Source organism: Globicephala melas, chromosome 1 (assembly GCF_963455315.2).
Source record: "Globicephala melas chromosome 1, mGloMel1.2, whole genome shotgun sequence".
Taxonomy (NCBI): domain Eukaryota; kingdom Metazoa; phylum Chordata; class Mammalia; order Artiodactyla; family Delphinidae; genus Globicephala; species Globicephala melas.
This window is the reverse complement of record NC_083314.1, coordinates 168,706,386-168,721,249: the sequence shown is the minus strand read 5'-3', so window position 1 is coordinate 168,721,249 and position 14,864 is coordinate 168,706,386. Positions and strand designations below refer to the sequence as shown.

Here is a 14,864-nt window from a genome sequence, read left to right as displayed (position 1 = left end):
TGTTAGTCATAAAAATGTTGGTGAATATAGTTTATAACTTTGGAATGAGAAAAGTGTCTTCCAGGTGATCACAGTTTGTGTATGATGAGATTAAAGAACATTCTTATTCATCACCGGCGTTGATGGGAAATGTGTGTGTTCTCTTTCTCTTGTGTACTTTATAGAGTTTTATTAGCCCTACTTGCTGTGGTGAGATACTGTTGTTCTTGCTTACCTTTGTGCTACCTTTTTAAACTTTAAAGTGTTAGGATTAGAAAATAAATATATAAAGCCTAAACTGTTAGGACTTCTAGACTCCTGATTATGTACAAGGTCTTCCTGAGTTGAGTAGGAAGTAAATTATAAGTGGGAACAAATGTGAGTCTGAGTGAGAACATGAGTGGGTGACTTGAAGATTAGAGATGACTGTGGTCTTGGGCATGCTGGACCCTTTAGTGATCAAAGAACAGGTGGTTAAGATGATGAGTAAGAAGGAATAACAAAAAGAAACCAATGAAATGTGGAATTCCCTGGCAGTCCAGTGGTTAGAACTGCGCACTTTCCTTGCTGAGGGCCCAGGTTCAGTCCCCGATTAGGGAACTAACATCCTGCAAGCCGCATGGTATGGCCAGAGGCAGGGAGAGAAAAACAGTGAAATGAAAAACAGAACAGGATTAGTTCTGACTTGGAGCTGAATACTTATAAAAGTTACTGAAACCTTATAGGCATACCTCACTACTTAAATAAATGTGCATCTGGAAGACTTACTCAAGTTTCATGTATTCCAATCATTTCGTGCTCAACTTTACCTTGTCCAACGAAGGAATGCTCAGTAAAAGAATCAAGAGTTGAAAATCAAATCAGATTTTGACTTTAAAAAGTTCTCTTTGGGAGCTTAGGTTTTTGTAGCAGTTGATAGATAGTCTTATTTTTCTTTGGCTTGGGAAGGAGATAGGCTCTAGAACTTGAGTAGGGGGAGGCTCTGAGTTAGAACATTTGGACTAATTGGATAATTAATAAGTCTTTATATATTTGATTGGAATGTAGTAATAGATGAGGCACTTTCCAAACCTAAATTGAGAGAGAGACAAGGGGCTGTGTGCAGGGCAATGGGAGGGAAAGAAAGGGAGAAAGAGAGAGAATTGATATGAATAAGACCATAATTGAAAATCTGGGCTGAGTATAGAGTTTTAGGGTACACTCTATTTTAAAAATTCTTTTTAATGACAAAGTATTTCACCTTCATGATACACTTAAAAATATCCTTTATTTATTCAAATTCCATGCATTTGTGGTAGGATGGAAGGCAGGAAGGTCTGTAGTAGGGGGAAAAATTCTTTGAAGCAATATATTTTATTATAATATTTTTTTAAGTTTAAGTTTTTTAAGTTCATCTTTTTAATTATGAAAGTATTCAAACATATACACAGAAAGAATAAACTTCCCCATAACTTCAGTTCTGTTAAGATTTTGCTCCCAGTTGCTTTGTCCCTTTTTGCTTCTTGTTCTTTCTTTTCTTTTCTTTTTTTCCCTGAAATATTTTAAAGCACATCCCAGGAATCCTGTCATCTCACCTCTACTCATTTCAGTGTACATCTCCAAACAATAATGACAGGTCCTTAACTATCCACAATGCCATTATAACATCTAGTTCCCAGTATACAATCCAGTTTCCCCAGTTGTCTCCAAAATATCTTATCTTTGGCTGGTTTGTTCAAATTAGGATTCAAACGAATTCTATTCATATTTGGTTGTTATGTCTCTTAAATTTTTCTTAATCCACAACAGTCCCTTCAAACTCCCATTTGTGGCTTTTTGTCCCCATGCCATTGACTGGTAGAAATCTAATTAGTTGAACTGTAGACTGCCCCAAATTCTGGAGTTGGCCGATTGCTTCCTTGTGGTATCATTTAACTTTGTTCTGTAACTCCTTGTGTTTCCTGTAAATGAACTTTTTGGTCCCAGGACCCGTTTATACACTTAAATTATTAAGGACCTCAAAGAGCTTTCAGTTATTATTGATTTTACTATATTAGAAATTAAAACTGAGAAATTTAAAATATTTACTAATTCATTTAAGTAAAACAATCATGAACTCATTGTTATCACAAAATTTTTTAAGAATTAAAAAATCTGTATTTGCCAAAACAAAATTAGTGAGAAGAGTGGCATTGTTTTATATTTTTGTACCTATCTAATGTCTGCCTTGACAGAAGACAGATTCTCATATCTGCTTCTGTATATGTTACCTTGTGATGACACACACCAAGTAGCCTATGGGAAACTCCACTGTACAGGCATGAGAGAATGAGAGTGGAAAAGGTAAACGATGTCAGTATTATGCGAATGGTTTTGACCTCATGGACCATCTGATGAAAGGGTCCCCTAGATCACAATTTTAGAGACAGCTGCCCAAGGAGACTTAATTTTAGAGTCAGGTTTGACTTATTTGGTAAGAATATTTCATAGGTGGTGATGTATGCCTCATATTTTATCATTAGGATGCACACCATATCTGTCATGTTACTGACTCTAGGATTCATTGGTAGGCTTAGGTGAGCCATTTTGCTTTTTAATAGGGTAGCATACAGTTTCACCATTTTTATCAGTGTTCTGTGTATTTTCAGTTTCTCCTAATTCATAGGAGGAAAATTTCTTCATTATTTAATTTTGAATTTCTTTGATGATTGGGTTCTCGGACACTTTTCCACGCGTTCACTTATCTATTGCTTATCAATTTATTTTCACCCATACCTACTTGAATTTTTGATGAATTTGGACAAAATCCTTCTTATTTACTATTTTTTCCATTCTATGTTGCTTTTTACCTTTGTTTGTGCTACTTTTTATATATTGAAGTAATTTTGATATTAGATAGTCAAATCTCATAATCTTTTTCATTGTTAAGTCTGGACTTATAGGAAAATGGAGAAGTAGCATTTGAATTTGAAATCTTATGGAAAAGGACTGTAGGAATCAGCTGCTCTTCTTCCTTATTAAAAAAAAGAAAAGAAAAGGAAGGCCTAGAGAAGTAGAGAAGTTATAGTTTGCCCGTCTTTACACAGTGAGTTGGTGCCAGAGTTGAGACTAGAGACTGACCTGCCCAAGTCTTCTTCCCCTCATTCCACCTCCATTTCTAATAAGTACCTCAGTTACATTTGGAATGAGAATGAAGAACTTTGTCTTTGGTTAAAATCAAAGACTTTTAATTTTTTTATCCTAAATTATGTGCTTTGTGGATGTTTGCTTCTTACTAGAGTACTATTGTGGCTGTTATACTTAGTGGAAAAAATACTATTTCTTATTCATTTTTATATATTTTAAAATTTAGAATCACTCTGAGAATGTAAAGTATTGTTGCTTCTCAGTTAGAGTAAAAAATGACCTGATTTTGACCACTATTTTGTCTAACAGGAAGCCTGCAGACCTGCAGAACTTGGCTCCGGGGACCCACCCACCATTTATAACTTTCAACAATGAGGTCAAAACGGATGTAAATAAGATTGAAGAATTTCTTGAAGAAGTCTTATGCCCCCCCAAGTGAGTATTGAAGAAAATATGCATGGAAATATTGCCATCTCTTTAAAGTTTGTCTTATCTGGCCATTAGAGACATTTCTCCTGATTGTACTTGAGTTAAGTTGTCACAGCATTAAGTTGGAATGACTAGCACTTCTCTTCATACATTATAGTGCTACACAAATGACAGAATTGGCTGCCAGGTAGGCCAGTAAGCCACACTAAGAAAGGTAGGAATCTGATTAAGCTATAGAATACCTTGTGAAAGTAGGTTTGAGACACATGAGATAGGTCAGGAAAGACTGGTTATTTGAGGTCCCAAAATGAGAGAGAAGTTTAGGGAGAAGAAAAGATGGGGAAAGACTGAACTGAACCCAGCCAGAATATCTAAGCAGGAGTGTGGTACAGGTTGCTGGAGATTTCCTATCAGGCCATTTTAAAGGTAACTTTCTGAAGCTACCACCCCAGGGAATTAACTTTTTAGATTGTGTCCCTGGGATTCCATTTTTATTTATGTATTTCTTTGAGGTATTCTGGATCCCGCAGTCTTGCATATTAGCCCACATGGTTAATGATTTTAAAGTACTCAACTATTTACTATATTGTGAGGTGTAGTTGAGGAATAGATGTACTGTAATGACAGTTACCTAAATTGCAACTATTCATCATAATGTAATCTTGGCATAGATTCAAAGCATCATTGGTTTCTTCTAGGCTTTTCCAGTTTCATTATCCTGAAAACTGGAATGTTTCTTCTGGCCCAAACCTTTTCTTGTTAGTTGTTTTTCACCCTCCATATATACAGATAAATTTCCCTGAATTGGGATTAATGGGTCAGAGAGTTCTAAAATAATAGTTAATCAGTATTCATTCCTTCATTCATTAGTTTATCCTGCAAACAGTTACTGGGCAACAAAGCCCTATGGATGTAATAGTTAATAAGATAGTCCCTGCTCTCAAGAAGTGCAGTCAAATACATATGAAGAGATAGTGGTGCCGTGGGAGAGTGAGTAGAATCAGAAAAGGCTTTATAGAAAGAGATAACACTTGAACTGAGCTTTAACTGAAAAAAAAAAAGTGGCCTTTAGCAGGTGAATGAAGGGATGACAGACGTTCCAAGCAGAAAAATAATTTTGAATAAATAGTGTTTCTTTGGGGGACCTAAAGCTGTGGCTGGAGCATAGCATGCAGGGTTGGGGATGGTAGGCAGGAAGGCTGCCAGGAGACATATGAATAATGACACCTCTGTCTACAACTAGCCCATCTTCAATTGTGAACAGAATTGCCCTCTGTTTAGCAATCTTATACTAAGCTTAAAATTCATTTTCTTTTATTTTTTTAAAGCATTGACTAATTTAATCCTCACATCCACGGTGGCATTGGTACTTTTGTTTTTAATTAATTTATTTATTTTTGCTGTGTTGGGACTTCGTTTCTGTGCGAGGGCTTTCTCTAGTTGTGGCAAGCGGGGGCCACTCTTCATTGCGGTGCGCGGGCCTCTGACTATCGCGGCCTCTTTTGTTGTGGAGCACGGGCTCCAGATGCGCAGGCTCAGTAGTTGTGGCTCACGAGCCTAGTTGCTCCGCGGCATGTGGCCTAGTTGCTCTGCGGCATGTGGGATCTTCCCAGACCAGGGCTCGAACCCGTGTCCCCTGCATTAGCAGGCAGATTCTCAACCACTGCGCCACCAGGGAAGCCCCAAAATTCATTTTCTTAATCGTGTATTCTAAAGCTTATTCTCTGCCTTCCTTCCTGTCTTTCTAAGACCCTCAAACTTCTTTTTTTTTTTAATTTTTATTTTTTTGGGTGTAGTTGCTTCACAATGTTGTGCTAGTTTCTGCTGTACAGTGAAGTGACTCAGCCATATGTAAGCCTCAAAACTTTTTTATCTCTACTGTCCAGGAGTCCTAACCTTCCTTCTATCCCTAGTAAAGTTTCTCTAGACCAACATTAATAAAACCATATTTGTCTTTTCCTCCAGGCCATGTATATAGTTAGAATACTGATAAATTGAAACTGGGATCCTTGTAAAAATACAAATTGAAGCTGTATACACATAAGTAAGGAACTATTATGAACATGCATTCAGCTTAGTAGAAATAACTTTTCAGATATTGTTTTGCATCATAGAACCTACTGGATCTCTTTTACTCTTTTTATGTATGTATATATATTTTACCCTTTTTATTCTTAAAGTCTGTCAGCTCCATATTTGCCATCTTATCCTCAGACACTAATGGAAGTGATCGTCCTCTCATAACTGATGATCATTGTATCAACATTAAATTATAAATAGAGAAACAGGGCTTCCCTGGTGGCGCAGTGGTTGAGAGTCTGCCTGCCGATGCAGGGGACACGGGTTCGTGCCCTGCTCCGGGAAGATCCCACATGCCGCGGAGCGGCTGGGCCCGTGAGCCATGGCCGCTGAGCCTGTGCGTCCGGAGCCCGTGCTCCGCAACGGGAGAGGCCACAACATTGAGAGGCCCGCGTACCGCAAAAAAAAAAAAAAAAAAAAATAGAGAAACAGTTTGAATGACATTCATTCTCTGTGAAGGAAGTTGTATGTTGTTTTAAAGCATTGTCTAAAATGTTTGTTGTGTAAATCCTTCCAAGGATATTTACGTTTTTGAAATCAGTATGCTGATAACATTATATACCATTTCAGTAAAATGGGCATTTTCTCATATTCTCTTCTAGCCTTCTGCTTCAACAATAGCAGCAATAACAGCAACAAAAATAATTTTCATTATTCTTTCTTATTTTTCTCAGAGGGAATAAATATTAACAGAAGTAGTAGAACTAATATCAAAATATTCAATTTTTTTGGCATCCAGTACTCTGTAAGACACCATAGCTTTTTGAATTGGACCTTGAAAATAAACATTTTCACATTGCTTTTTTTTGTTTTCTTTTTTTTTTTTTTGGCTGTGCCATGTGGCTTGTGGGATCTTAGTTTCCCAGCCAGGGACTGAACCCGGGCCCTTGGCATTGAGAGCGTGGAGTCCTAACCACTGGACCGCCAGGGAATTCCCTCATTTTGCTTTTCATATAGAGAAAATTTAGCTTCATTTCATTTGGGCGTATTCATAGAGATACTCTAACCAGGAATGATCTTTTCTTTTGGTTTAAATAATTTAATTTAAAACTTGGAGATCTTTCTGTTATAAAAGGGTTCATAATCCACTAAATTCTCTCTGTGGTTAATTTTCCTTGTTTTTATGTTGAAGTTTATATTCTGAAGCTTTTCTAAATAAAGTTTAAAATTTTACTTTATATAGAAGGGAGTATTTTTGATGTTACTAATGCCTCTGCTATTATTAACTAACATTCAAGTGCTAATTGTGTGCCATGCACTGTGCATTGTGGATTATTTTGTGGATTCTCTCAGAGACTTTATGAAAAAACTGAAGATGAGTAATCCAAATAATTTGTCCAAGATTTCACAGTTCATGGTGGCAGAGCTGGCATACTTACTTTCAAAGCCAAGTAAAAACAAAAACCTATGTTTGACTTTTATAAAAGGTAAAATGTGAGTCTTCAATTGTAATTGTGCTTTAGTGAGTACAAAATTGCAGGCTAGCTGAAGTTTAGAGGAAGGGTAATATAGAAAGCAAAGGTAGTTTGTTCTACTGTGATGACCAAGTGGGACTGAAGGTGTTTTTCAAACTTAATTTAATGAATCCTTTTTTAAAAGTAGATGAGGTTTAACTTCTGTTGAGTTTTTATTTATATGCATTGGAACAGCATGTTTGGATTGGGAGTACCTTGCCCTTAGTGGGCTCTGTAACACATAATGTGAAATGCGGATCAAACAGCATATTCTCTGTCATGCAGAATTGCTTCTAGAGGATGAGAGGAGGAAGTGTTTCTGGGACCACCACATACATTCTTCTTCCTTTCTTCTGTTCTAGGGCAGCCAGGGACTGTCTGCCTTTTCTCTGTAGGATAAGGAGGTCTTCAGGTCCTTAGCTGACCCTACTCACACTGATTGTAAGCCTTCTTGATTCCAGATAGGATGAGGACAAAAGGCAGAAGAGTTGTACAAGCTGGTGGACTAGAATCTAGCATTTCTAATAACATGTTTTTGGCATTTGATGATACTGAGAACAGAGGGGTTTTTATGTGAGCATTTCTGATTTAATCATGACAAGTACAAATATAGGCAACTGTCTATTCTAGAGTTGTTTAGAATTTAGAGACTAATGAAAAGATAACATCAAGGAACTTTTGCTGGTCTAGGTAACTATAGGTTTTAAAGAAGAAACTATCTTCTCTTCTAGGGATATTTTTTTCAGTTCCCCTTGCTTGAAAGAAGGAACTACTTTGCCCAAAAAAAGCTTTCAAAAAAACTTTGAAATTTGGGTTTTTAACTGAAGCAGGCTTGTATACTTGGCTAACTTACTGATAAAAGGATAGAGGAAGCTAGATAATTTTGGAGAAGAGTTCTATAAACTATTGTTAAGCCTTTTTTTTTTTGTGTGTGCTACACGGGCCTCTCACTGTTGTGGCCTCTCCCATTCTGGAGCACAGGCTCCGGACGCACAGGCAGGCAGACTCTCAACCACTGCGCCACCAGGGAAACCCGCCTTTTTTTTTGTTTTTTAAAGAGAAATATAACGAAACTTGAGTTTACAGGGATAATTTAATAGACTGTGTAACCACACTTTATTCTTTCATTAACACAAGGAAGGAGAAAATGTTTGAGATCTTTCTTAAAGGATGGAAGTATTCTTAGCTAGTCTACCATTAATAATAGTCAGTGATGTAATACAGGATGTGATAAAGGACTGATCTGAAAGTCTACCCTGGATGCGCATGTCTATTCTGTTGTTGACACATAGCCTTTTATTAATTATTTGCCTTCCTTTTGTTAAATGTTTAAGTGAATGCTCATAATAATTGAAAAGTATTGCTTTATCAAGCAGTTTGCTAAAACTACTAATAATGAATTATTAAAATCCAATGTTTGGGGGAATGCAAAAAAAAAGTTGACAGCTGATTTTGGACCTACCAGTTTAGCATTTGATTTATCTTTTAGAACTTGATCTTTAATAAAACAAAAACAAAACAACACTGGACCTGGGACAGGAGATGTGAGTTTCAGTTTGACAATACTTTTAACTAGTCCAGTGATTTTGGGGCCAAATATGTAAGCTTTCTGGAATATTATTTCCTTTTAGGCAAAATGAGAGATTGAGGTGAGTGGTCTCTTGTAACCATAGTATTGTATGCATTAAATTAATAGTACAAATTTAATTGTCTTGGAGGAGGAGAATAGGGCATGTTTAACCTGCTTTAGAGAACACTGTTTTTCTTAAGAATTGTAACAGCATCTATTTCCATATGAATAAAGGATATGCTGATTGCAAGTCTTTGATTTTTACCTGTTCATTAAAACAGATCTCTAGTAAGCATGCTTCTATGTGTTGATCATTACAACCCCAGTACTTAGTACAATTCCTGACACATGGTAGATACTTAATAATTAGAATAAATGAATATATGCATGAATAATGAATATATAAATAATCTGTAATTCAAACCTATGAGAATTATGAAGTTAACTTCATTAGAAAAAGTTGGTACTGCTAAATATTGGTTGGGGAAAAGGAGTAAATCTGGAAACTTGGCTAGAGAAAGTCATAGATATATTGAAGAGGCACTTCAGTATATTTTGTTCCTTGCACTATTTTTTGTTTTGAATGAGTCAGTGAATGTACTGTATTATAAGCGGTGGAAACATTTAGATTAGAGGCTGGTTGTTTTCATAGTCACGGGAAATTCAGGAATGTTGAAGCTGGAATTAACTGTTTCAGCTCAGGCAGGGAAAATAAAAAGAGAAGGTAAAGTTTTCTATAGTTAGCGGGAAAAAAAGTACATATATATACACATATACACATATATATAATATACACATACATACACACACAGGTGAAATTTACTATAATCATTCACTGAAAAGCTTGTTATGTAATTAATTTCATTTCTAATTATGAAGAACTCTTTAAGCTTAAAAATAGATATTAAACAGGAAAATAACTTGAGCATGTTGGTATTCAATAGATATTTTATATTCTCCTTACCAATATAGTACTATGTCTAATTTAGAAGATATATCTTTTCTTGAATTTAAAATTGCAAACATAAAAGTTACGAATATAAAAACTAACCTGAAACTACAGCTTACAACTGAACAAATTTTTTTTCTAAAAATACCTCACTTTCATTTTTAATTTAAAGAAAAGTAGTAAGACAGCATCTTAAAATATATGAATAAATCTAAACTAGTTCAATGTAAGATTTTTTCCGTAGTCTTACCGGCCCCCAGCCCATTTTGCAGGGCTTTTAAGCTGATCAGTCTTCCCTAAAGTGGTGCTCAAGAGTCTGGACTTTAGTCCTGACTCCCTGGAGCTGATACAAGCTCTGCTGAAGGGCGAAGTAAAGAATTGGGCTTTTTCACATGTATTTTCCAATTTGAGGAAGAAATAAACATTGGGTATGTGTGTTTGAAAATTTAAGTATATGACATACACATTTGTGTTTTTTTAAAAAAGCTGTTGTGTCATGAATGTCTCTTCTCAAAGTAGAAAGACTTTGTAACAACACAACAGAGCACTTGTTAGCAAAATTCCTGATGTCTTATTTTTCTGTTGCTCATTGTCACCCTTACAATATTTAATATATGGGAGGTTTTGGAAAATCCTGAGTGTAGGAAAGTGAATGATCGGCCTCCTGCTGTTTTTGTCCTTAATCTGCGCTTGGGCAGCTTAGACTCTTCCTCCTGTCAGGGTTCTGTGGTACTGCTTTACATGGCTGGCTCAGTGTGTGGCATACCCAAGATCTGTCTGTTTGGCATTCCTATTTGAGAAGGCTGTACAGTTGAAATGTGGCTAGTGTAACTGAGGAAATGAATTTTAACTTTATTATGATTAATTTAAATTCATATTCAGATAACCACAAGTCACTAATGGCTACCATCTTGGACAATTCAAATATATAACATTTCCATCATCACAGAACGTTCTCTTGGACAGCGCTGCTCTAGAGTTCTCTTTCTAAGACGCCCATGGGCTTGGCACAAGTCTGAACAAGTAGACTGTTTCCCCAGCATTCTAATTTATAAAATGGAGGTGGAGTGTGGATGAGCTTTGGTTGCCAAGAATATTAATATGTGAACAAAAACACTGTGTAGAACTTTGTTTCCTAAGGAAAAAACACATCTTAAAAATATCATGGAAAACAGATGATGGCATTTCTTAGAGTAATAACCGTTAAAAGATGTCTAGTAACTGCTAGCACAATGGTTTGATTGAGAGAATTTATGCTAATGTATCTTTGGAGGATCTATAATCCGTTATTACATTTTTCATTTAGGTACTTAAAGCTTTCACCAAAACACCCAGAATCAAATACCGCTGGAATGGACATCTTTGCCAAATTCTCTGCATATATCAAGAATTCAAGGCCAGAGGCTAATGAAGGTAAAAAAAACCAAATGATTGAATTAGCACTGTAGAACCGTTCCCCCCTCCCCGCAAAAATACCCCAAAACAAAACAAAAACAGGAACAAAGACCAAAAACCCCTATTATGACAGTGATTATAAATGATTACTTTGGAGGCCAGACATTCCCATAAGTATCAAAAACTGGCTTTCAGAGTTGATCAGAGATTTGAGGATAAACCAGGGTAAGTCCTTAAATTGCTTTTTTCTCTGTTTCTTGCTAGTGGGACCGTGCCTAGCATAAAGTAGATGTGTGATAAAATGTTTATTGAATAAATTTGTTCTCATATTCTTCTGAGAAGTTACCACTAAGGGAGCTATACAGAAAACTACGGCCTCAGGAACAGTGGCCTGGGTGGTTGAGGAGGTTGGAATAGGTGGATACAGTGCAATTTAAACTGTTTCCAAATCTTTGTTTATTATCTGTGCCAGCAACCTGAAGTCAGCCTGGGTGGATTTGTGTGCTAACTACCCTTAAGAGCAGTTTTTGGAGTTGCTCTAAGAGAGATTTGGACTCACCAGCCTTCCAAATTTCTCCATATCCTACAATTAAGATTTTAGTTTCAAGTCATATTTTCATGGTGAGAATTGTTTAGGTAGTACAGATGCAACTTCCTTCTTTTATTTATTAAAAGACGTTATCTTATTATTTCATTTACCAAACTTACATATAGTAAAGGGAAGCCTCTTAGAAAGAGGTCCCATTTAATGAACCTTGTCTTAATGACACCATTCAGTCATTTCCCCTTTTCTTCTCTTTAGGGTGTTAAGCATTGTTCTTCCTGGGGAAAACTATATATAGAGAGCATTAGTGTTTAATTATAAGTAACAATAATAACCAAAGAGCCAACTCCTGAAGACATTATAATCCATCATAATTTTAGACTCTTTGGTAGCTTGGGTGGATTTCTTTGGGTAGAGTTTATGGCAGCAAATGAGCAAGAATACCAAAGGGGAAAAAATATCAGTGCTGGTTAAGCAAGAATAAACATTTTAAAAAATTGAAACATTTGCTGATTTCCTTATGTTATTTCAGTGGGTAGATTTCCAAGCTATTCAGGCTTTTATTTTTTCTATAGCGAAGGGAAAAAAGGGAAAACCTTAGTGCTCAGGCCTGGCTTATTAAGTGTGTTTCAGTAGCTGCCTTAGTTTGGGAGCAATTTTCCTCAGTAATTGGCTTTTCATTCTGACTACTGTTTCTGTCTGAGAATTTTATATACTAGGTAAACAGTTATACTGGAGCCCCTCCTATCCACAGACAGTATCTTTTCTGTTCTACCCTCCTTCCTGCAGGTGACTGTTCTTTTTACACCCAGATGCTCTTGCTGCATAATTCTTTGAACTCTCTTAGTTAAAGTCATAATGTTTTTATTTCTCTGTGTGGCTTTTGGAAACTAGAGGGTGGTTGAATTTATTTTGACACTTGGTGGGGAGGAGAGGGAAATAAAATGTGTTTGCTTAAAAAAACCCAACAAAACCAATTGCTTTGAGGGATGGGATGGGGGTAGAGAATAGGGGAGAAAGTGACTCATTTAAGTATAACTTTGTCTTCTATTTTTTCCTATCAATTTGTTACTGTCTTAAGTAGCCACCTACACTTACTGTCCTTAGAATGCTGTAACCAATAAGAACAAACAACATAATGGATTACACAGTGCAGAATTTAGAAGGCTTTTTACATTAAATTACCTATTGGTAAATAAGAATTCCAGTTACCAAGCAACTTCCCCCCACAGTGGCCTGTCACTGCCTTGGGACTTTAGAAAACAGTATTCCAAATCACTTTGGAGCTTAACGGGTCTCCCTTATGTATGTTTGTTGCAGGTCTCTTATCTGTCTGTTTAGTGCAATTAAATGCCTTAAATAAGTCTTAGTCATCCACCTCCTAATTCCCCCAAACAATAAACAACTTACATGAAGATGGATTTGTCATTTTACATGGTAAATCAGAGTAGGCAAGCCTTTGATTAGTTTTAAAAACCTATTAAATGTTTTACAAAATCCAATGTGTTTGGACAATTTTAAGACCTTTTAAGAGCTAAGTCTATCTAAGTAAGGGATTAGATGCCTAGATGCTGTAGCAATTGGGCTAGTGAAAGTGAAAGAGAAGGGCCAATGCTTATATTGGGGTACAGAGTAAGCAAGTATGATTTAAAGAATAAAATAAATGAAAGGAAACATAGATAGATAGATAGATAAAACATATAATTCTTTCGGTAACATGTCTGAGGTGATTGGGAGTAACAGCTTGTTTTTTTTGAAGCATTAAAAGAGAAATTAATGGGTAATTCCTTTTATGGGATGGGTTCATTATGACCTGTCCCAGATCTCCTAAGTTTTTTTCAGTTCTGTGATTTCATTCATTTATATAACTTATTAAGCTCCCAAATGTAACTGATAGATAATTTATTAGTCTGTTGATGTTTATAATATTCTTAAGAGATCAGTGAATTTAGCAGTGATGAAATCTGCCATTATAGCCTCCGAGGCATATTTCATAATGTCCCAATTCCCACTTTTAAATGGAGGCAAGGAATCTTTAGATTCTGATCGGTTCCTTTTTATTCAAGATTTATCCTCCCTCCCTACTTGCCTCCCCCTCTCCATCCATCTCTCTCTTTCTGTCTCTCTCCGGAAAAGTGTGTGGAATCAGAGGATGGTTGTTCATCATTGTAGCAATGAAACTGCGTTGGGTATTTAATCATGTTTAAATACTTATTACCTCTCCCTGTTTTCCACTGATGTGTTACCTGGCATTTAAAAATTGCTTGTGTAAGATTACCCTTTTATTAAAACTAGCAGTAGCTTTAAAATATAGTTTTGTCCATGTAAGTGCTCATAATTTTTTTCTTCACTGTAAATTATATTGTTTTTCTACAACAGTAACTGTCTTGTTACATTTAATGCTTTTTGCCTTGCGCTTTTACTCAAATTATACAAGTAGTAGAATAATGCATGCTTTTTGAAGAAGTTAAAATAGTACAGAAATTAATAAAATTTCAGTGCCCCTTCTTAGTCATATCATATAAACTCTTCCCCAGCAGCTAGTATGCATCCTTCTTTTTTTCTATGCACACATTGTACTTAAATGTGTATTTATGTGTGTGTGTGTATATATATATATATATATATACACACACACACACACATTCTTCAGTTATCTTTATCATGTACTATATGGTAGAAATACTTTAATATCAAAATGTAGATCTTCCTCATTTTTTAGAAATGCTGCTTAATATTCCATAATATGGATTTTTAGTTAACTATTTCCTTACTGATAGACATTTAGATTGCCTCAAGTTTTTTATTATGACAAACTGTGCTGCCAGTGTCCTTGTGCTAGATTTCAAATAGGTCAAAAGGTTTTGTTCTCCAAAGACTATAATAGTTTTTATTCCCACTAATGTGAAAGTATTCATTTCCCCACACTTCTGACCCTGGTGTGTTTGTGTGTGTCTGTGTATGAGAGAGAGAGTATATGTTAATATTTTGATTTTCACAGTTAATTTAAAAACTGATTGTATGGCCTCTGGGGTACTTAGTAATTTTTTTGAGAACTTTTGAAATACCTCCTTAGAGATACAGCATTACTACAGTAGGGGTATTAGAGAATAATAGTGCTACTTTTTAATTACAAAAGACAAGGAGCTAGCAAGAGGGAAGAGATATGGGAACATATGTATATGTATAACTGATTCACTTTGTTATAAAGCAGAAACCAACACACCATTGTAAAGCAATTATACTCCAATAAAGATGTTAAAAAAAAAAAAAAAGGGAGCTAAAAAAAAAAAGAGCTACTTTTTGATGGTCTGCTACTGCCGTCTAGTGGTTAATCTTGACATTTTCTTTATTTTAACC

At 35.8% G+C, this 14,864-nt stretch overlaps 1 protein-coding gene across 1 annotated transcript in view; it reads left to right on the top strand.

Moving 5' to 3' along the window:
- CLIC4 (chloride intracellular channel 4) overlaps positions 1-14,864 on the top strand; it is an 83,251-nt gene that overhangs the window by 56,508 nt on the left and 11,879 nt on the right. The window contains exons 3-4 of the mRNA XM_030874250.3: positions 3,394-3,519; positions 10,872-10,978. Coding sequence (XP_030730110.1) covers positions 3,394-3,519; positions 10,872-10,978 — 233 coding nt within the window. The remainder of the gene's footprint in view (positions 1-3,393; positions 3,520-10,871; positions 10,979-14,864) is intronic.